Below are 22707 nucleotides of genomic sequence, written 5' to 3'. Positions count from 1 at the left end.
GGAATCCCCCCCCCCGCTGCCACCTACCCCCACCCCAATCCCTAGCCCTCCTAAAATATAAAAAGGCCCAGCCCCTGGGTGTCAGGGCCTTCTACCATACATTCCATTATGTGTATGCTGACAGTTGGTCACCCACCTCTACGAATTTATTTTCTCTGAATAAATTTAGTCTGGCTGTAAATTCGTACATTGCCTCTTCTCTATTCTGTGCCTCTTTTCCTAACATCATGGTGTCCCATGTGAGGAAGCACCAATCTGCAGCTCTTTTTCTAATAGGGATACTAGACAAGCTGTGCTGGTGATGCTTAAGCAGTCAGCTGGTCTTTGCTCTATATGTGGTGTCACTGGGGACTGATAATTCTCAAGCACTGGAAGTTGAAAAAAATAGAGGCTCAAATATGAATCTGCAATGCAAATTTAGATACTGTGTACTTGAGACAAAGCATATAAACCTGCTGAATGTGTTCAGCAGAAATTAAGTAGAACATGTACAATTGCACTATTTCTTGGCTCACGGTAAGCCATCCACCTCATAATGAAATCAGAATATAGCCCCCTAAAAGTCCCCCAAAAGTCCCATCTGGAGTACCATATGATATTGGAATATGGGATGTTATGTGATATCACTGTGTGCTTATTAACAAATTACCAATATTAATAAACCTGTGTGGGTTCTTGCCTAATATTCAGAAAAGAATTCTGAATACCAGCATAAATGAACGAGGCAGCATGATACATTTTAAGCTTTTTATTCAGTGAGAGAAATGCATAGGAGAGTGAGGGCCCCATCTAAGAGAGAGAGGGAAATCTGGATTCATACCGAGTACCAGCAGCCAGCCATGTAGAGGAGCATCTAGGCCAGGAAGCATGAAGCAGGTGGCCCAAAGGCCACAATCCCTGTAGGCGCAGGGCAGCACGGGCCCATACTGGCAAAAGGCCAGAGATGAAAGGGCAAAAAGGCCAAAAAGGGCCAGGCACACTATGTACCACACTTTTAATCCACTTCCAAAGGGGAGTGGCTAATTAACCTGATTAGCCAGTGGGCACACAGGTGTGGCCAGGTAGGGGGATGAGGTCACACAGGGGTGGGGTGAAGGCATGGTCTTCCAGCTCACAAACATAATCAATTTTATCCTGTATGCCTGCCTACAACAATAACACCTATAATAATCACCATCATATTTATGAATAGAATTCAGAAATATTTTATAATGTTATGATAGAATAAAATATTTAAAATGAAAGCCTAAGATATTCCACAATACATAGACCAAATAATGCCTTATTTTGGTAAATTTTGTAGTTTTCAAAAATCTATGGTCCCGTGTTCACTGTGTATCTGGGCATGAAGCCCACTGTGGTGCTGCATGGATACGAGGCAGTGAAGGAGGCTCTGATTGATCTTGGAGAGGAGTTTTCTGGAAGAGGAAGTTTCCCAGTGGCTGAAAGAATAAATAAAGGACTTGGTAAGTCAGCATTTCTGTGCATGTGTGTGTGTGTGTGTGTGTGTGTGTTACGCAGCAGTAAAGTGGATAAGAAGACGATGTGAAGGCCTCCTCAGCAGAGCTTAGCCCATGCATGTGTTTGCTGCGTGCATTCTCCCTTTTCCTTGCCCAGGATCATTCTCTTAATCTCTGTTTTCCCACCGGCAGGGATCATTTTAAGCAATGGAAAGACATGGAAGGAGATGCGACGCTTCTCGCTCATGACCCTGCGGAATTTCGGGATGGGGAGGAGGAGCATTGAGGACCGAGTTCAAGAGGAGGCCCGCTGCCTGGTGGAGGAGCTGAGAAAAACCAACGGTGGGTGACCCTTACTCCCCATCCCTGACCTCACACTGCTCCTTCTCTATGCTGCCCTGGGAAACCTTGCATGGCATTCCAGGCCTTCTGTTCTGAGACTTGGCTATCGGCCCGCATAGGGGAAATGATGGTTTGAAGCCGAGCCGTGCCAAGGAATTTCAGTTGTATCTATGCTGTTTGTGGACAGGCACAATTGGGCCTATGGCATAGGTGTAAAAGTTGTAAAAAAGCTGTTCACAGTTGTTTCTTTGTTTTCAAATCTTTTCAGCATATACATAGAATATTATAACTTTAATTTTCTTAAAGAGTTAAAGAGCAGTATTTATCCCATAACATAATTGTGGGTACCTATTCAACAGCATTTCACTGTGGAAAACCTACTTGTATCACAGTGGAAATAAGCCCCTTACACTCTTGTGGAGCTGAACCAAGTGCCATGTGCTTTCAATTACTGTGGCTAGATTTGTACAGTCAGCCTTACTGACCTGTCTGAGGATTGGTTTCTTCAAAGGTTGGGGCTCACAGTTTCCACCAGTAATGATGCTAACATCTGGTTTAATTACGTCATGATTCTTATTAATTATAATTTCTCTAGAAATAAAGAGCACACCGAAAATTATTACCAGAACTATTTCATATTCCTCTCTGTGTAATGTATTCAGCAATATATTTTGAGAATATATGCAACAGCATACACTTCCAATTATCCAAAGACTGTGGTGCAAAATTTACCTTGATTTTGACTATCGTTAATTCTTGCCCTGGTTAGTTTGCTCTGTTTTCAGGGTATGTTGTTTTGGTTTTTTTTTACCTTTTTTACTTTCTTTCTTTAATTCTGACTTAGGGTTTTAAGGTAATTATTTACCTCTGTCAGTTCTAGTGACTTTTGAAATGTTTGTCACATGGTTCTGAGTTTTTAATTGGATCACAATTACAATGCTGTCACATATCATTTGTAAATTAAGCAAAATATTGAAAGTCAGATTTATACCTGTGAGTCACACACACAAACACACAAAGAAATTTCATATTGTCACAAATTACCACCTACCTCCCTAGCTAAAATAAACTTTTTTTCTGAAATCTTACAACTCTGTAATGTGTAAAAGATCTTGTCCTGGGAGTACAGAACTCAGCAGGTTTGCTGTTGCTTATTGCTCTTTCATTTCATCAAATTCTTTTTATTAATACAGATTTCATATATTTCATAGATATAATTAATTACATGCAATACTTTCCTCCATTTCACCTCCCTCCTCCTTTCTTTCTTTTCTTTTAATTTTGTGGTGATATACTTTCAATTTACTTTATAATCACAGGAAAAATATTCCACTAAATACAGTGTTCAACAAGTAAAAAGTAGAAAGACCACTGCTGCACAGGAATATAGACAAGGGCTACATACAACAATTAAATCATAAGATACCAGTTTCATTCTTACACATTCAAGATTTTTGTATTCTATGTATTTGCTACTGCAAATCAGAGAAAATATATGATATTTGTCTTTGGGGCTCTGATTTATTGCACTAAGCATAATAGTCTTCAGTTGCATCTCTTTTGTTGCAAAAGACAGGATTAAAGGTTATCGACCTGGACTAGGGTGGCACAGATGGTTTAACATATGCAAATCAATAAACATGATACATCACATTAGCAAATTGAAGAATAAAAACCATATGGTTATCTCAATAGATGTAGAGAAATCATTTCATATAATAAAACATCCTTTCATGAAAAAATCTTAAGCAAATTAGGTATAGAAGGAACACAATCTACATACAATCAAGACAATATGTGACAAGCCACAGCCAGCATCATATTGAATGGAGAAACACTAGAAGTATTTCCACCAAGATTCAGAACCAGTCAAGGAAGCCCACTCTCATCACTACTATTCATTATAGCTCTGTAAGTTTTCTCCAGAGCCATTAGGCAAGAAAAAGAAATCAAAGAGATACAAATGGGGAAAAAGGAAGTCAATATATCTGTGTTTCCAGATGATATGATCCTACTTATAGAGGAACCAAAAGACTCCACCAAAAGAGTATTGAAATTCATAAGAATCAGTGGCACTTGTGTGCACAAGCAATGCCAAGCCTGAGAAATGATATGTAAGATCATTCCCATTCACAATAGCTACAAAATAATTTAAATACTTTGGGATAAATTTAACCAAGGGTGTGAAAGATCTCTACCAAAGAAATAGAATACAAAAAGGCTCCTGGTTCGGTGCAGTCTGCTGCAATCCCTGGAGGAAGGCCTTCTGAGTCAGCATCATGTTCTGCCTTCGGCTTTAGCTGTGTGGTCACCAACCAAATTGACCACATATTTGATGAAGAATCAGAGCTCTTCCAGGTGCTGCAGGCAACAGAAAACAAGAACAAAGCTAGGTGGGACCAGCATTGGGGGCCTTGGGGCCAAGAGCACAAGCTCGGCCAAGTCCAGACCAACTCCAAGCAGCAGAGGCACAGCTGCACAAAGAGTTCCAGAAAGACCCCAAAAACTTGCTGCCTCCAATGTTGGCATGGCTGACAGGAAGGCGGAGGCACATCTGCCCATGTGCTCAGGAAAGACAGAATAAGATGGTTGGAAGAACTGATCAACAACCTCAAGGTAAAGAGGAAATAATTGATAGAAGACCAGAAAGATGACAACCTAGGGAAGGAGGGTTTGAAAAGCCACTTGGAGAAAGGGGTGCAGGAGTGGGGTATTCAGTTGCTAGGCCTGTAAGTGGCAGACCTGCCCAAGGCCATGGAGGCCCTGGAAGAGGTACAGGAGGACATGGACTTGGAATGAGCCGAGCAGATGGATTTTATTCTTGTGGTGAACATGAATTTGATAGGTGAAATGGAAAGTGAAGGAGCTGGTCTGAAGCACATGGACAGCCTCAGAGGTAGCGGATCTCACAACCCGAGAACTGTCAAAGATGAATTCACTGACTCGGATCAATTGAATATGACTGAGGAAACACCTTCGAGTGAAGAACATCCAGCAGCAGACACTGAAATGAGAGAAACGAAGTGAGGAGCTAAAAGAAGATGATCTTAAAGAAACGAGTTTGGATGAGTGGAAGGCAATTCAGAACAAAGTAGAATTTAATACCTGAAAGCCAAATGAAGGTGCTCTCCATAAATCAAGGAATCAAGAGGCTCACGCTGAAGATTCTGATATGGGCCATCATTTCCAGAAGCCCGCAAATGATATAATCAGATCAGTTTTGGAGACCCAGAGGGATGTGGGAGCAGAGGATAGCAGGGGGACCTGGGTGTGGTAGATGTCCTATGTCCCAACTGTCTGACGCAGGATTTACAACTCAAGTGCCTATACTCCTGATATGGATGACCCAGAGGTGGTTCTAACTCTAGCTTAACTGGATGCCATGACAACCCTAGTTCCTTTGTAGACCCTCCTGTTCAAAGCTTTTGCATGCTTTAGGAATCCCAAACAACTAAGGAAAAAAAAAAGATCCTCTCCTTCATACCATTCACATCTAAAGACTGAATTTTATCTGTTTTGAAAATTAACCTCTCTCACTACATCAAAGTAAAACAAATATGGAGTCAGGTTTGTATTTAGATGTATTGATAGCAGAGACGTTTTCATAGTCTTCAGAGACTGCATTCTTCATGAATACTTTTGTATTGCTGCTTGCGAATATGCATTTCCAAACTTGAAATACAGGTGTGAACCAGTTTAAAGTTTTCATTTTATTTAGCTTTTTTTAGTTAAGGATTTAGATATTCGCCCAGTCACAAACTGTCTTTAAATATTGGATGTAATATTGATTTTAATAGCTGCTTTGCATTTCATACATGGTCAACTGGGACATGTAAACTGTTGAAATTTATGCTGTGTGGCATATTTACTACTTTATGTATTTTAAGTTAGTTATAATCTCATTTTGGAGGAATTTTTTTTCACTTCTCATCATAGCTGTTATATGTGCTGGATCTTTACACATAGAAATACCAGTGCTTGAATAAATTCAAAACACATTGGTTTATTAACCCTCAGTCCTGTGTGGTTCATTAGGTTCAAATTATTCTGGCTCCTGGATTCAACCTGGCCCAGTCCTGAATGTCGCAGCCAGGGGATGGATGATCTCTTCCTATTTGTATCTCTGTTTCTGTCATTCCGCCTTTCAATGAAAGGAAAAATGGTATAACGGTAGAGAGAAAGGGGGACAGACACAGTCTTCAATCTGCTGGTTCAGTCCCTAAATGGACACTACAGCCTGATCTGAGCCACACTAAAGCCAGGAGTCAGGAACTTCATCCTGGTCTCCCACATTGGCAACAGGGACTCAAGCACATGGGCAATCTTAAACTCTCTTCCCAGGTGCAGTAGCAGAAAGCTAGATTCAAAGTTGAGCAGCCGGTACCCAAACTAGCACTCTGACAGGGGGTCCCTTATTGTGGCTTAACAGATGGCACCACGTTAGCCCCTAAAAATGACCTTCTTAAATGTGTTCTATTTCCCACCAAAATACGGGACATCTTTGCTTAAAGTTATTTAAATATAGGTTATGTATTTAATGGAGTATCAGGAAAACCATTATTGGACTAGATCAAATGAAAAATAAAAACAAGATAAAATGTAGTGGTCAATTCAAATTAAAAGAGATACATTAATTTTTTAGAAGTCACAAGGAGGTTTTTATGTCACCTTTTCTTAGGCAATTAATGCATTTCAAGAATCTATTTCTTTGCAATGACTCAAAATCCTCAGGAAGAAAATACCACATTTAATAAGAATGTGATCAATGTCATGAACTTCCAAGCCATGTCATCTTTTTGTTTTCTTGACCTCAAAACTTGCCAGAGCAGGGACTTCATCTCCAGAGCCCAGGTCCGCAGAGAGTTTCTCACACTGGCTGAGCAGGGAGCACCCGCATTAGCTGACAAGAAGCTCCGTCCTCTGCAGTGAGCTTCTCTCCAAGTTTTCTGAGAGCTGTTAGTATCTCCACTTTGTGTGTACAGGTCTCTTTCCAGCTTTCCTAGCATCAGAGCTCTATCCATCAGCTTAGTTCACCTACCAAAGTCATATTTCCAGACATAATTTTCTTCAGTGAATCATTAAATTCGCTCAGTTGCTCCAGTGTTTCCTTCTTGGTTTCTGCACATTCATCTGTGTCAAGTTCCTCCCAGATCCTGTAATTGCTGCATTAGTTTATCCAACTGTTCTTCTAAATGCTGCTTTAATTTGCTTGTCTCTCTCTCCGCTGGAAACTATTTTAATCTCTGACTCTTAGCTCCCGGAACTCCGCACCGTGCTGACTGCTCTCAGAGCACACACACTTGCAACACTTTCAGCTCTGAGTGTTATAAACTTGGGGAACACGAAGTTTCATCATGACCAGAGGCTCAAGGTTCAAACCACGTAAGCGTGGCGTCAGCTGGGAAGAGGGAAACCATTAGCAAGGAGCTTTATTTATTCCATAAACGTGGCTGAACACGGTCTGTAGGTGAAGCGACCCGTTCTTCATGGAAGCCAGGGGCAGGGGCATTGACCACCACGGCTGGGCCTCCCGCAGCCTCCGCCGGGTTCTTCCCAGTCGGCCCAAGGCCGGCATCGTGGAAGACCCCACAACTGGACACACCTTCAGGGACAGCACCAAGATATATTAATTTTATGAATGCCTATTTTTCTCTAGTTGAGGGAATTCCCAGGTGAAGATTAAGGTTTGTAAAAATCCCTTTCCTGTCTATCTCAAAGACAAGAGCTCTAATATCTATATTTTAATGTTACCTTTAAATGTTTCCCATTTTTTTAGCCTCACCCTGTGATCCCACCTTTATCCTGGGCTGTGCTCCCTGCAACGTGATCTGCTCCATAATTTTCCAGAACCGTTTTGAATACACAGATCAAACTTTTCTTAAATTCTTGAAAATGTTGAATGAAGGTATCGATATTTTGAACTCCCCATGGATACAGGTGAGATCAAAATACTTTCTTTTAAAAAGAATTGTGCTTTTTGTGCTTTACTGATCATTATAATGGACCAAGCTGTGAAGTGACTCTTTAGACACCACAGTCCTGCACAGAGCTCAGTCAGTGGACACTGGGAACCATGGCCAAGCTGTGTATTTTACACACCAGGGAATCAATGCCAAAATACAGGCTGATATTCAAGCCCACTGCCGAGCTGACCAGTGAAGGTTTCAGCTAAGCTCCCGAGCCACATTTTCATTAAAAAGCATGGACTTAGCACTTAGAAAATCCAGACCTTTTTGCAAGACACCATTAATCACCAGGGGTGCTCCCCAGTCACCTCTTCATTATAATTGGCAGAAATACCTTAAGTTTGGTTACCAAGGAGTGTAAATAATTAGAGAGACAGAGGCTACCAGAAGACTAAACAGGTTTGGGATATTTGATGCTTCACTGTGATTCTAGCTGACAAGGTCCCAGGGTTAAATGACAAAATGATTGGATATTGCAGAGTACAAACCATAAAGAAAAGCAGTTTTTTTCCCTGTGTTGAGCCGGTATACCCTGTATTATTTCTGAAAGATCTTCGTGGGATCTTCAAGAAGTGGCTGAACTCCTCATGTGCACAGTGACCTTATCTATAAAATGTTCAACTGAACAAATGTCATGGTATTTTTAAAACTCTCCCTGTTCTGAAATAATTATTCTGCATCTAAGGCTGCAAGAGAAAAAAAAAAAAAACAGAGACAAACCAAAACTTTCTTAACATCTGTTGTCATCTACAAATGTGAATTGTGGTCATTCATGCCACCCTGTATATCTAGATTGTGGGAAATAATTGATTTACAAATGAGAGACTTGATATAATCCTTTTTTATTTCCTTTCTTAAGATTTATTTTATTTATTTTAAAGGCAGAGTTCCAGAGAAGGGGTGGAGGTAGAGAAAAAGTGTTGGTTGGTTCATTCCCCAGATGGCTCCAACATCCAGGGCTGGGCCAGGCTGAAGTGAGGAGCCAGGAGCTTCATCCAGGTCTCCCACATGGGTGCAGGGGCCCAAGAACTTGGACCATCTTCTGCTGCTTTCCCATGCACACTAGCAGAGAAATGTATAAGAAGTAGAGTGGGGGCCAGCGCTGTGATGCAGAGGGTTAAAGCCCTGGCATGAAGCACCGGCATCCCATTTAGGCGCTAGTTCAAGTCCCGGCTGCTCCACTTCTGATCCAGCTCTCTGCTATGGCCTGGGAAAGCAGTGAAAGATGGCCCAATTCCCTGGGCCCCTGCAACCATGTGGGAAACCTGGAAGAAGCTCCTGGCTCCTGGCTTTGGACTGGCGCAGCTCCAGCAATTGTGATCATCTGGGGAGTGAACCAGCAGATGGAAGACTTCTCTTTCTGTCTCTACCTCTCTCTGTAACTCTTTCAAATAATTAAAAAAAAATAAAAAAGAAGTAGAGCAGCCAGCCCAGATGGAATTCCAGCATCGTAGGCGGCAGCTTAACACATTAGGCCAAAATGTCAACCCCATGCTTTTTATTTCTAAAACTGGCATGCGAGTATAGGATGTGATCATCATATAAAGACCTCTAGTCAGAGTTTTCTCCCACAAATCTTTCTGTAAGAATAGAGACTGACTATAAATGTACTGTTAAAATATCCTTATCGAGGTACCTTTCTCTGAAGGGAGGAAAACTTCCACTTTGACTAGGGCCTTGTCTAAATAAGATCAGACAGTGACAACTAGCTAAGCACCTAAAAGGAAACCTGTTGAAATGAAATGGACACTATGAGAAACAATGACTTGATCAGCCCTTATGCTAACTGTCGAGGAACAACTTACTATTTTATTCCTTTTAGTATTTTTTTTTTTACTTAATACCATTGGTTGAACTCTTTAATTAACACATAATTATTCTTAGGAGTTTAAACTTCACTGAAAAGTGATCCCTGTTAAATATAAGAGAAGGAATAAGAGAAGGAGGTGATGTACAGTTCGGCACATGCTCAATCGGACTTACCCCTAATGGTAGAGTTAGAAACATGCCAGGGGATTCCAATTCAATCCCATCTAAGTGGCATGTATGTACCAATGCCATCTCACTAGGAAAAGTGATCAGTTTCAGTTAATAATTGATCATAATGATAGGATTAAGTGTCAAAGTGATCACATAAACAAGACTAGTGTCTGATAATACTATCTGATAGAATTAAAAAGGAGAGAGAAATCCAACATGGGAAGCAGGATACACAGCAGACTCATAGAATGGCAGATGTCCTAAACAGCACTCTGGCCTCAGAATCAGCCCTTAAGGCATTCAGATCTGGCTGAATTGCCCATGAGAGTATTTTAGGCATGGAAAGCCAAGACACTGTGGCAAGAAAAAAAAATATTACCTAAATGAAAGATCTCTGCGAGTGAGATCCCAGCAGAAAGAACAGGTCATCCAGCTCATGGCAAGAGCCTCGAGTGATTGCTGATGCCATAAATAAGAGTGCCAATTGTTAATTCTACAACGGGAGTCACTGGGTACAGGCTCCCCACGTAGGATCGCTGTCCTTAATGGGTTTTAATATGAAACTTAAAGACAACCCTACTAGTCGAACAATACCCTGTACCTTGGTCGGTTGTGTGAGGGCAGCCTGTTGAAATCCTTGCTTAGTATAGACTAAGTTGATCTTCTGTATATGAAGGTGATTGAAAATGAAACTCGATCAAGGGCGGGATGGGAGAGGGAGTGGGAGAAGGGAGGGCCACGGAGGGAGGGAGGGTAGGGGGGAAGCCACAACAATGCAAAAATTGCACTTTGTAAATTCACATTTATTAAATAAAAAAAAAACTGGAGAAAAAAAAAAGGACAGCTAAAAAAAAAAACAAAAAAAGAACAGGTCATCAAAGAAGGAGGTATCTTTCTCTGAAGGGAGGAAAGAACTTCCACTTTGACTATGACCTTGTCTAAATAAGATCAGAGTTGGCGAACTCAAGAGGCTTTTATAACCTTGGCAGCTCATGACAAGAGCCTCAGGTGATTACTGACGTCATAAGTAAGAGTGTGAATTGTTAAATCAACAAGAAGAGTCACTGTGCACTTATTCCCCATGTAGGATCTCTGTCCTTAATGTGTTGTACTATGTGAATTAACGGTAAAACTACTACTAAAACAGTACTCTATATTTTGTGTGTCTGTGTGGGTGCGAACTGTTGAAATCTTTACTTAGTAAATACTAAGTACTGTTGAAATCTTTACTTAGTAAATACTAAGTAGATCTTCTGTATATAAAGATAATTGAAAATGAATCTTGATGAAGAATGGGATGGGAGAGGGAGTGGGAGATGGGATGGTTGTGGGTTGGAGGAAGGTTATGGGGAGAAAAATCCACTGTATTCCAGAATTTTTACTTTGGAAATTTATATTTATTAAAAAAAGTTTAAAAAAATCCTTCTCAAGGTAGACACTATACCATTTTTAAAGCTAAAATATCTGTTTTGTACTTGGATTGTGTGGTCTGTTTATCTTCATTAAGCGTTTTAATTTAGTAAAGGATTTTTTTGTTATTTTTTAGGTCTGCAACAATTTTCCAATTCTGATTGACTATCTCCCAGGGAGTCACAAGAAATTTATTGAAGATATGAATTATATCCCAAATTTCATTTCAGAGAAAGTAAAAGAACACCAACAATCCTTGGATATGAACAATCCTCGGGACTTTATTGATTGCTTTCTGATCAAAATGGAACAGGTGAAATGTCAACAAGAGCTTTGTTATTTGACTGCATTTACTGGCTCTTTTGTTAATTTATTTGGGATGTAAATATATTGTCAGGCAAGAAATGCATAAAAAGTTCTATAAGTACTCCTTGTGTGTTTGGATCTGGACTAAATAGCCTAGAGAAGTAAAATTCATTTGTTAAAACGACTAATGGCCCTTAAACCCATTCTTTGGTTACTAACAATCTACCTGACAGAGATGGAAGGCACATCTCACTGAAAGGAAACAACTGAGCAAATTGCGAAGTACAAAATATTGAGCCATGATGTGAATTTTCAAATGATTATATTTACTCAGTGTGTGGGAGAAAGAGGAGAAAGGATACAAGAAATGTGTAGTGTAGCAGGTTAAGCCACCAGTTACTGCACCAGCATCACAAATCAGAGTGCTGATTTGATGTCAATTTCACTAATATACATTACTTTTTATGGACTCACTCTATGTACTAGTTACCACAAATCAGAAGAAACATATATTTGTCTTTTGGCCACTGGCTTATTCTAAGCATAATAGCCTCTAATTGCATTATTTTGTTGCAAAAGATAGGATTTCATTCTCTTTTATGGCTAAGTAGTAATCCACATGTGTATAATACCACATTTTCTTTATCCAGCCATCGATTGATGGACATCTGGGTTGATTACATATCATAGCTATTGTAAATTGAGCTGCTATAAATGTGGGGGTACAGATAACTCTTTCTTATGCTTATTTCATTTCCTTTGGGTAAATTCCAAGGAATGGGATGGCTGGGTCATGTGGTAGATCTATTTTCAGCTTTCTGAAGGTTCTCCATACTGTCTTCCATAATGGTTATACTAGTTTACATCCTCACCAACAATGCATTAGGGCACCTTTTTCTCCATATCCTCACCAGAATTTGCTAGTTCTTTAGTTTTGAATGATAGCCATTCTAACTCGGGTGAGGTGAGCCTCTCTGTGGTTTTTATTTGCATTTCCCTGATGGCTAGTGATGCTGAGCATCTTTTTCTGTGTTATTGGCCACTTCACATCCTTTGCCCATTTCTTAACTGGATGGTTTGTGTTTTTGTTGTTGAGTTTCTTGAGCTCCTTTTATATTCTGGATATTAATCCTTTATTAGGTGTATAGTTTGCAGATGTTTTCACCCATTCAGTCAGTTGCTTCTTCATTTTGTTGACTATTTCCTTTGGTGTGCAGAAGCTCCTTGGCTTGCTGTAATCCTATTTGTATATGTTTGTTTTTATTGCCTGTGCTTCTGGGGTTTTATCCAAGAATTCCTTGCCTTCACAATGAATTTCCCCTAAGTTTTCCTTTAGAAACTTAATGGTTTCATGTCAGGTTTAGATCCTTGATCCACTGTGAGTTTGATTTTTGTTAAGGGTATAAGGCAGAAGTCTTGTTTCATAATTCCACATGCCAAGATTCAGTTTTCCCAATACCGTTTGTTGAAGAGACTGTCCTTTCTCCGTGGAGTAATTTTAGCTCATTTATCAAAGATTATTTTGTTGGTGGTGTGTGCATTAATTTGTGGAGTTCCTGATACATTCCATTGTTCCAAATGTCAATTTTTGTGCCAGTATCAATCTGTTTGGGTTATAACTGTTCTGTATTATATCTTGAAACCTCTTTTTTTTCACAGAAACCTTTTATTTAAGGAATACAAACTTCATTCATTTCATAAATACAACTTGATATACTGTGATGCCACCAGCTTTGTTTTTACTGTCTTCAAGTTTACTGTAGCTATTCAGTGTCATGTTTCCATATGAAGTTTTGAATCATTTTTTCTAGATCTAAGAATGTCCTTGATATTTTGATTGGTATCACACTGAATCTATAATATTGCTTTGGGTAGGATGGCTATTTGATTATATTAATCCCTCCAATCCATGAATATGAAGGATTTTTCCATATTTTATATATTCTTATATTTCTTTCATTAATGTTTTGTGATTTTCATTATGGATATCATTCACATCCTTGGCTAAAGTTATCTCAAGGTATTTAAATTCTTTTGTAACTATAATGAACAGGATTAATCTTCCAAGTTCTTTCTCAGCCCTGGCATTATTTATGTATACAAATGCTATTTATTTTTGTTTGTTGATTTTATATCCTGCAATTTTGCCAAAGTTTTATGAGTTGTAATATGCTCTTAGTGAAGTCTTTTGCTTCCCCCATGTGTAGGATCATATCATATGCACAGATGGATAATGTGACTTCCCCCTTTCCAATTTGTATCTCTGTGATTTATTTTTTCTTCCTAATAGCTACGACCAAAACCTTCAGAACTATATTGAATATTAACAGTGTGAGTGGACTTCCTTGGACTTTCTTGATTCTGGATCTTAGTGGAAATGCTTCCAGCTTTTCCTCATTCAAAATTATTCTGGCTTTAGGTTTGTCATAAATTGCCTTGATTATCTTGAAGTATGTTCCCTCTATATCCAATTTGCTTAAGGTTTTTACCATAAAAAAGATTTTTATATTATTAATCAAATTCTTTTTCTGTATCTATTTAAATAGTCATATGGGTTTTATTCTTTAATTTTTTTATTTAGTAAATACAAATTTTCAAAGTATAGTTAATGGATTACAATGGCTTCCCCCCCCATAATTTCCCTCCAACTGCACCCCTCCCATCTCCCACTCCCTCTCACATTCCATTCACATCAAGATTCATTTTCAATTATCTTTATATACAGAAGATCGATTATATTAAGTAAAGAGTTCATCAGTTTGCTCCCACACAGAAACACAAAGTGTAGAATATGTTTCAGTACTAGTTATAGCATTACTTCACATTGGACAACACATTAAGGACAGATCCCACATGAGAAGTAAGTACACAGTGACTCCTGTTGTTGACTTAACAATTTGACACTCTTGTTTATGGTGTCAGTAATCTCCCTAGGCTCTAGTCATGAGTTGCCAAGGCTATGGAAGCCTTTTGAGTTCACCGACTTCGATCTTATTCTGACAGGGTCATAGTCAAAGTGGAAGTTCTCTCCTCCCTTCAGAGAAAGGTACCTCCTTCTTTGATGGCCCCATTCTTTCCACTGGGATCTCACCCTCAGAGATCTTTCATTTAGGTTGGGTTTTTGTTTTTGTTTTTTTGTTTTTTGTTTCGCCAGAGTGTCTTGGCTTTCCATGCCTAAAATACTCTCATGGGCTCTTCAGCCATATCCGAATGCCTTAAGGGCTGATTCTGAGGCCAGAGTGCTATTTAGGACATCTGCCATTCTATGGGTCTGCTGTGTATCCCGCTTCCCATGTTTGATTGTTCTCTCCCTTTTTGATTCTATCAGCCAGTATTAGCAGACTCTAGTCTTGTTTATGTGATCCCTTTGACTCTTAGACCTATCAGTGTGATCAATTGTGAACTGAAATTGATCACTTGGACTAATGAGATGGCATTGGTGCATGCCACCTCAATGGGATTGTATTGGAATCCCCTGGCACATTTCTATTCTTTAATTTTTAATGTGATATTTCACATTTATTGATTTGCATATGTTGGATCATGCCTGCATCCCAAGGATAAATTCCACTTGGTCCATGTGGTTGATCTTTTTGGAGTGTTGTTAGATTTCGTTAGATAGTGCTTTGTTAAGAATTGTTGCATCTGTTCATCAGAGATATTGGTCTATAGTTTGCTTTCATTGTTGCGTGTTTTTCTGTTTTTAGAGAAGTAAGGTAATGCGGACTCCATGGAAGGAGTTTGGGAGGATTGCTTCTGTTTCAATTGTTTGAATTGTTTAAGATAATTGGGATTAGTTCTTCTTTCAAAGTTTGACAGAATTCAGCAGTGAAGCCCTCTCTTCCTGGGTTTTTTGTTTTATAGCAGGGTCTTTATCACTGATCAATCTCCGTCTTGGCTATTGGTCTGTCAGTTTTTCTATGTCTTTATGTCTCAATTTTTATAAATTGCTATCTGCCCAGAAATGTATCCGTTTCTTCTTGATTTTCCAATTTCCTGGTATAGAGCTTTCTATGATAATTTCTGATTTTTTTATTTCTGTGGGATCCATTTTAACAGTTCTTTTTCATCTCTGACTTTATTGATTTTGGTATTCTCCCTTTTTGGGTTAGTTGGGCCAATGGTTTACCAATTTTATTAATTTCTTTTCAAAAAAGCAGATCTTAATTTCACTGAGCATTTGTATGTTTTTTATTTCAGTTTTGTATATTTCTTCTCTAATTTTTTATTATTTCTTTCCTCCTACTAATTTGGGGTTTGGTTTGCTCTGATTTTTCCAGGTCTTTGAGAAGCATTATTAGATCATTTATTTGATGCCTTTCCAATTTCTTTATATAGACACTAATTGCTATAAACTTTCCTGTTAACACTGCTTTTTGCTGTATCCCTTAAGTTTTTTGAATGTTGTGCTCATTCATTTCTAGGAATTTTTTTATTTCTCTTTTCATTTCTTCTATGATTCATTGTTGATTATAGATCATATTGTTCAGTATCAATGTGTTTGTATATTTTCTAAATTTCTTTTTCTTTTTTCATTTTTTTTTTTTTTTTTTGGACAGGCAGAGTGGACAGTGAGAGAGAAAGACAGAGAGAAAGGGCTTCCTTTTCCGTTGGTTTACCGCCCCCCCCCATGGCCGCTGCAGCAGGTGCACCACACTGATCCAAAGCCAGGAGCCAGGTGCTTCTCCTGGTCTCCCATGCGGGTGCAGGGCGCAAGGACCTGGGCTATCCTCTACTGCACTCCCTGGCCACAGCAGAGAGCTGGACTGGAAGAGGAGCAACCGGGACAGAATCCGGTGTCCCAACTGGGACTAGAACCCGGTGTACTGGCACTGCAGGTGGAGGATTAGCCTATTGAGCCATGGCTCCAGCCTAAATTTCTTATGTTGCTAATTTCCAACTTTACTGCACTGTGGACAGAGAAGTTATATGGCACAAGTTCAATTTTTTAAAAGTTGAGACTTGCTTTATGGCTTAGCATATAATCTATCCTACAGAACACCCCAGGCATTAAAGAGAAGAATGTGTATTTAGCAGCTGTGGGATAAAATATTCTGTAGACATAAATTAGATCCATTTGATCCATAGTGTAGACTAGCTATGTTGTTTCTTTGATGATATCTTTGTCTATTTGATTTGTCCATTGGTAAAAGTGGAGTTTTAAAGTCTCCCATTATTATTTTTTAAAGATTTATTTATTTATATGAAAGGTGGAGTTACACAGAGGCAGAGGCAGAGAGAGGGAGAGAGAGATTTTCCATCCACTGGTTCACTGCTCAATTGGCCACAATGGCCTGAGCTATTCCAATCCGAAGCCAGGAACAGGAGCTTCCCCTGGGTCTCCCACATGGGTGCAGGGGCCCAAAGATTTATGCCATCTTCCACTGTTTTCCCAGTACACAGCAGAGAGCTGGATTGGAAATGGAGCAGCCGGGACTCGAACTGGCGCCCACATGGGATGCCAGCACCGTAGGCAGCAGCTTCACCAGCAATGCCACAACGCTGGCCTCTATCCCCCATTATTTTTGTTTTGGAGCTTATATCTCCCTTTGGATCCATTAACATTTGTTTTAAATAGCTAGGTGCCCTACCATTGGGTGCATATACATTCTCTATAGTCTCATCTTCCTGTTGAATTGGTCCTTTAATTATTACATAGTGCCCTTCTTTATCTCTTTTAACATTTTTTTGTCCTGAAGTCTGTGTTGTCTGATGTTAGGATGGCTACTCGTGATCATTCATCATTTCCATTTGCATGGAATATCTTTTTCTATCCTTTCACTTTTTGTTTGTGTGTATCTTTGTTGGTGAGGTATGTTTCTTGTAAACAGCATATAGATGGATCTTATTTTTTAATCCATTCAGCCGCTCTGTCTTTCAACTGGAGAATTTAGACCATTTACTTTCAAGGATATTGGTAAGTAATGGCTTGGTCCTACAATTTTTCCATAAATATTCCTATTGTTGGTTTAGATCATCCTTGTACTTTTACTGGGAAGTTTTCTGCCTTTACATTCTTTCATCATGCTGATTTCTTCCCTGTTTCCTTTGGTAGGGTCTTTTCAACTTAAATATATGTGACTACTGACACCCATCTGGAATACAATTGTGGCCAGCTCCATTGCACCATTGTGAACCATTGTTTTTCTCTGAAAACTAATCTCTGAGATGCTGTCCTTTTAGTTTTCAAACAATTTCAGCTTCATCTGCCAGCAGAAATCTTGAGCCAAAGAAAATTCTTTATCAGAAGAAGATAATTGCGTACTCTTAGGATCACTAGATCCTTCATAATATGACCATTGTTTATATATTTCTATGAATTTAAGACTGTTTTTGTCTACAAAGAAGATAAACCCCAATATTGAATGATTTTCAATGATGGGTTTATTTAACTGCCATACAAGGAAGTCTTGCTGACGCCACTGTGATATGAGTAATGTAACCCCAAAGCACCACCTCCCACCACTACACTTAGAGTACCAGTTTTCTACCTTGTCTATGCCTTCATATCTGCATTTTGAGAAAAAGGAATGTAAGAGACAGTGGTATCAACACATTTGATTGTCAATCAGTGACAAGAAATATGTTTCAAGGCCCACCTAGTGGCAGAGAGCACAGTGAACAGGGCATCGTGGCAAACAAGAGGAAAGATTGTAGGGAATGACAAACGGGTAGCCTACTCTACAGGCTACCATTTTACACAGGGGATTTCCCTACCACTGCACTCTTCAGTTTCTATGCTGGCTTAATTTTATACAAACTGAATTATTTTATATTTATTGGAATCAATATTCTAGAAAACAATTTGTTACAAAATTTGATTAATCATTCCTAGGAAAAACACAACCAGCAGTCTGAATTTACCCTTGAAAACCTAAAATACACTGCATCTGATCTATATTCTGCTGGGACAGAGACCACAAGCACCACTCTCAGATATGGACTCCTGCTCCTGCTGAAGCACCCAGAGGTCACAGGTAAGACCACAGATGATGAGCAGGGTGAATTTCAGAATACAGATTTGTCAAGACACTGCTAGCATTCTCCATCTTATTTCTGTTGGAGAAACTTTAGTAACTAAAACAAGTGCCAACAGCTGCCTGGGCCCAAATTGAATAAAGTAATAAAATGGGACATCATTGCACAACAGGGGTTGATAACAGTAAGAGATGAAGAACAATGTGAGAAGCAGCAAAATGGTAATGCTTAGGTTTCTGTGCAGCATCAGGATATGACTGATGACAGAAATAGCCATCATAAACTGGCTTACAGTTAAATGTTCATTTACTTGGGAAGAAACCACTTGAAATAGTAGATATATTCCTGCAGAAATCATTCCTGATAGTGATATTGAAGTCTCTTCTTACTGGATTGTGGGGAGCAACTCGGACTAGACTGTTACTGGAATTAAGACTTATTCTATGCATCTGCTCTCCCACAATATGGCGCTGGGAGAGGAGGAAACAGCTTCTACACAGCTGCCTCCAGTTCAACCAATAAACTGTAGGACCTGCTCCTGATTGGAGGAGAGCAGCGTACTCGGCGTGTGGGTAGCAGAGTTGGGATTGGTGGAAGAGGACTATAAAGGAGGAGAGAGACAACATGCACAAGGAACATCTAAGGGGAACACCTGAGCAGCCCCCGAGAGAGCCGGCCGGCGGTGTGCCGCTCCCCTGCGGAAGTGGGGAAAGTGGCATGGGGAACCGCCCTTCCACGGATGTGGAAGGGACGGTAGCCAACCCGGGAAGAACCAGCAGCAAACCCGGGGAGGGCCGAGCAGACAAAAGAACAGCGCAGGGTCCTGTGTCATTCCTCCATGAAGAGGGGGAGCAACACTGGATGATTAAAAAAAAGATTCTTTCCATAACGAAGTATAAGGATAAATTCTAGAAATTTAGAGAGGTGGCCAGGAAAATTTTCTGAGAAGTCTTCTAAAAAGTAGATTCATCGAAAATATGTTTTTCTCTAGGCAAAAGATGTTCTTAAAACTATTTCATTATTTCTACAGTCTGTTATAATTGAACGAGTATTTTCAAAAATAGCAATTTTGCTTTGGGTGAGTAATGTTAAATTTATGAATAACTTTGTTTTAGAGATTTATCTTTACAGAGTTCCAGTTGCTCATAGCAGAGTAGAAGCAGAAAAGACTTTTATGTTTGAAGACCCTCACTAAAGGAATTACAAAGTAATTACAAACAGAAATTAGTCTTTCCAAGGTTGAAGAAGGGGAGAAGACAGAACAGCCAACACTTCTTCAGCAGGTTTCTGAAACCTAGAAGGAGATAATGAGACTGATGAGCAAAGAGGATGAGACTGCATCCTAGGTGTCAGAACAAGACTTTCTACCATGGAAAAGTTAGTCTGTACAATCTCCTTCAGGCTCAGGATTTGGAGGTACCAAGGGTGAAATACATTTTGGAAGATGGAGACAGAATGAGAAGGCCATCACTGTCAGATTCCCTCTATGCCCCCTTCAGGTCACTGTTCCTCTCACGGAAGAGTCTTTGGAGAAATGGTCAGGGACACCTTGCAGAAACATGGAAGGGACCAATCACAGGGCTGAGAAGAGGGCACAAGTACAAGTTCACATCTTGAATTCCGAGATTCTTAGCTCTTTTCTGCTTCCTGAACTCTAAAACTAGCACCCAGATATGCAGTGCAGAGAATTCACAACCTGAGGGGAAAGACCTACACCTCACCACCAAAACAGAAAAGATTTTGCAGGTTTGCAGCAGAGGGAGATTTAAAATCCTCAATTCCAAGATACAGGGTCATGGATTTTCAGAGAACAACAGGGAAAAGTTAAAATAATAAAAATTTTCAAAGACAAATTAAGTCATATGTGAAGCATTAGGAATCACATGGCCATTATAATTCTTAAGAGCAATGATACTATCTTGTGTTTTCAAAGAAAAAGGATTTTTCTGATCTTTTTGCTTGCCAAAAAATTTACTCCCTAATTTTGTATTCTCAGAAACAGAGTAGACTGTGTGCTTCACCGAATATTTGAAACTTGCTAAAAGCTCAGTCTCTGTCCATGTTGATGAATCAAATTAATCAGGACAAGATTTGAGGGTAAAGAGATAAGTTAGTCTATTGATAAATGAGGGAATACAGACTTCTGAGTTTCAAAGTCCTTTTTAGTGAGAATGATCTTCAGTTTTAAGAAAGCAGCAAAGGAGCTTGGGCCGCTGAGAGAGCTGCTGAAGCTGAGTGGGAGTCTGACACAGGCTCTCTCAGATGTCTGTGCAGTTCCTGGGGAAACCTGCCTAATGCCTTGGCTTTATCATGAGGAGGACCTAGCAGGATACCCACATAGTTACAACATTGTTTGGCTGAGATATGAAAGAAGCAAAGTATTGTGTTAAGAGATTTTAGTGTTTCGTTAATCAGGATGAAACCCACACAGCCTGGATCCCATGCATATCATGCCCTTAGTTATTTGTACCACTTTGCATTTTAAAACAGTTAAATTTAAATAAAATCTGGCCAGATGGATCAGATTACTTTGCAACTGCATTGGCTTTCTCAAGACCAGTTTCTGGAATTCACAAGCAAGCATCATTTACCTGTTTGAATAGATATTTTACTCAGTCACAGTCTCAGCAGTTCTATTTTGTTTGTGAGAATCTGAAAAGGAAAAGAATATTGTATTCTGTCTGCTAACAAATTCAAAACAGTGGCAGTCAGGGACTCAGGAACAAGGAAAGGATGGAAATTTAAGGTTCTAGGCATCACACCCAAGAAATAACCAATTCAGATTATGTTAAGCAGATGAAGCAGGTTTGAGGGAAGATAAAGAATAAAACAGAAGAAGTGATTGTGATTGGTATCATTGGTATCTGTGGATTTATGTTTGAAAGTTTATAACAAGGAGTTTTATAAAACTAGCTGAACGTTTGGAAAAGACACAAATATGTAACCAGCAAATTGATACAAATTGTTCAAAATAAGTTTAAAAAATGCCAAAAATGCTATAATAATATTTTATTAGTATTAATGTGGCTATAATAGTTTACATATATGGATATAGTTAAAATTGTGATAGAAATAAATAAGTGAAAGTGTAGTTGAAGTAGTGTTATGGGAAAATGGTGGTGGAGAAATTATTGATACTGCAGTTCTTTTTCTCATATGGAAGAAAAATTTCCAAGCAGACAGCAGAGAGATTTACAAAGATTTATTAGCGTCAAAGACCTCCAGTCAGAGCAGCATGGAGGGGGACTTCCAAAAGAGGAAAAAAACACAAAGAACCTCATAGTACTGGGGTTTTTTAAGTACAATTTTGAAGCCAAAAAAAAAAAAAAAGTGACAGTCAGATTGGCATTCAGTTACCAGGTGGGGACAAAAACCCATCAAAAGACCAGATTTACAATTCTCCATCCTATCTGGCCTGTTCATGATAAAACAAAAGACCATCCAGAAGGGCGGGAGAGGTAACTTGTTTTCACAATAACCTGTGAGATCAGGAAGAGCTCCCTTGCAATTCCCCTGGTAAATCTGGAGATTCTGAAGGAAGGAGGGCGGCCTGTTTGTTCTTCCTTTTTAGGGAAGGAAGCAAATATTTTATACCCCAAATTCCACTGGGACACCCTGACTACCTATTAACCCATCTGACTCCTCATAATAGTGCATGTGTGTATATGTCTGCTTGTGTGTGTTTTGGTTTGAGAAGGTGAAGTCAATTCTTTTATCTCATGCAAGAAAGTCATGAGATGTTGTCTAAACTCGGATAGATCAAAAAATATAAACAGATATAGAATCATTGTTTAGAAATATGCACATATGTGTAAGAAGACACTGCAAGAATTGTTCAAACATGCTGCATTTAGGGAGAAGGAGTTTGAAAAAGTGCCTTGCAAACTATTCCAACGAACGTGTGCACACACAGAAATCATACAACACAGACATGTGTGTGGATGAATAGTCCCAATTGTATGATCATTTGACTTGCAATTTTTTTTTTACTTTATTAGAATGTGGAAGTGATTCAGATCCATGTTGATATCATGCTTCAAATGTTGAAATTTGACTTTTTCTGGGGCCAACAATACATAGTGATATTGTCTTGTGAAACTGGTTGTCAAGTTGGAGTTTCCAGCCAGTCCCAACATCATGAGAGAAAACAACTGATCCCCTACAGTGTTCTACATTCAATAAATTGCATGGGCTATTTAACATTTTATTATAAAAATCAGTTTCTATTAGGTGCTTTTGACTAATTTTAGATTTTGTAAGTATTC

The 22707-nt window shown here is 39.2% G+C and overlaps 1 protein-coding gene and 2 pseudogenes across 1 annotated transcript in view; 2 read left to right on the top strand and 1 right to left on the bottom strand.

Annotated features, from left to right (window-relative positions):
- The window catches only part of LOC100353460 (cytochrome P450 2C18), a 33747-nt gene that overhangs the window by 2740 nt on the left and 8300 nt on the right, over positions 1–22707 (top strand). Inside the window, exons 2-6 of the mRNA XM_008270238.5 lie at positions 1304–1466; positions 1653–1802; positions 7579–7739; positions 11295–11471; positions 18300–18441. Of these exons, the coding sequence (XP_008268460.3) occupies positions 1304–1466; positions 1653–1802; positions 7579–7739; positions 11295–11471; positions 18300–18441 (793 nt within the window). The remainder of the gene's footprint in view (positions 1–1303; positions 1467–1652; positions 1803–7578; positions 7740–11294; positions 11472–18299; positions 18442–22707) is intronic.
- LOC103351383 (SERPINE1 mRNA-binding protein 1 pseudogene) lies at positions 1873–5079 on the top strand (annotated as a pseudogene).
- LOC108178433 (protein LZIC pseudogene) lies at positions 6591–7377 on the bottom strand (annotated as a pseudogene).

The sequence above is a fragment of the Oryctolagus cuniculus genome, chromosome 15 (genome assembly GCF_051225735.1).
Source record: "Oryctolagus cuniculus isolate XC-2025 breed Fujian yellow rabbit chromosome 15, ASM5122573v1, whole genome shotgun sequence".
Taxonomy (NCBI): Eukaryota; Metazoa; Chordata; class Mammalia; order Lagomorpha; family Leporidae; genus Oryctolagus; species Oryctolagus cuniculus.
The sequence above is the reverse complement of the archived record's forward strand: the minus strand, read 5'-3'. Positions and strand labels throughout refer to the sequence as shown.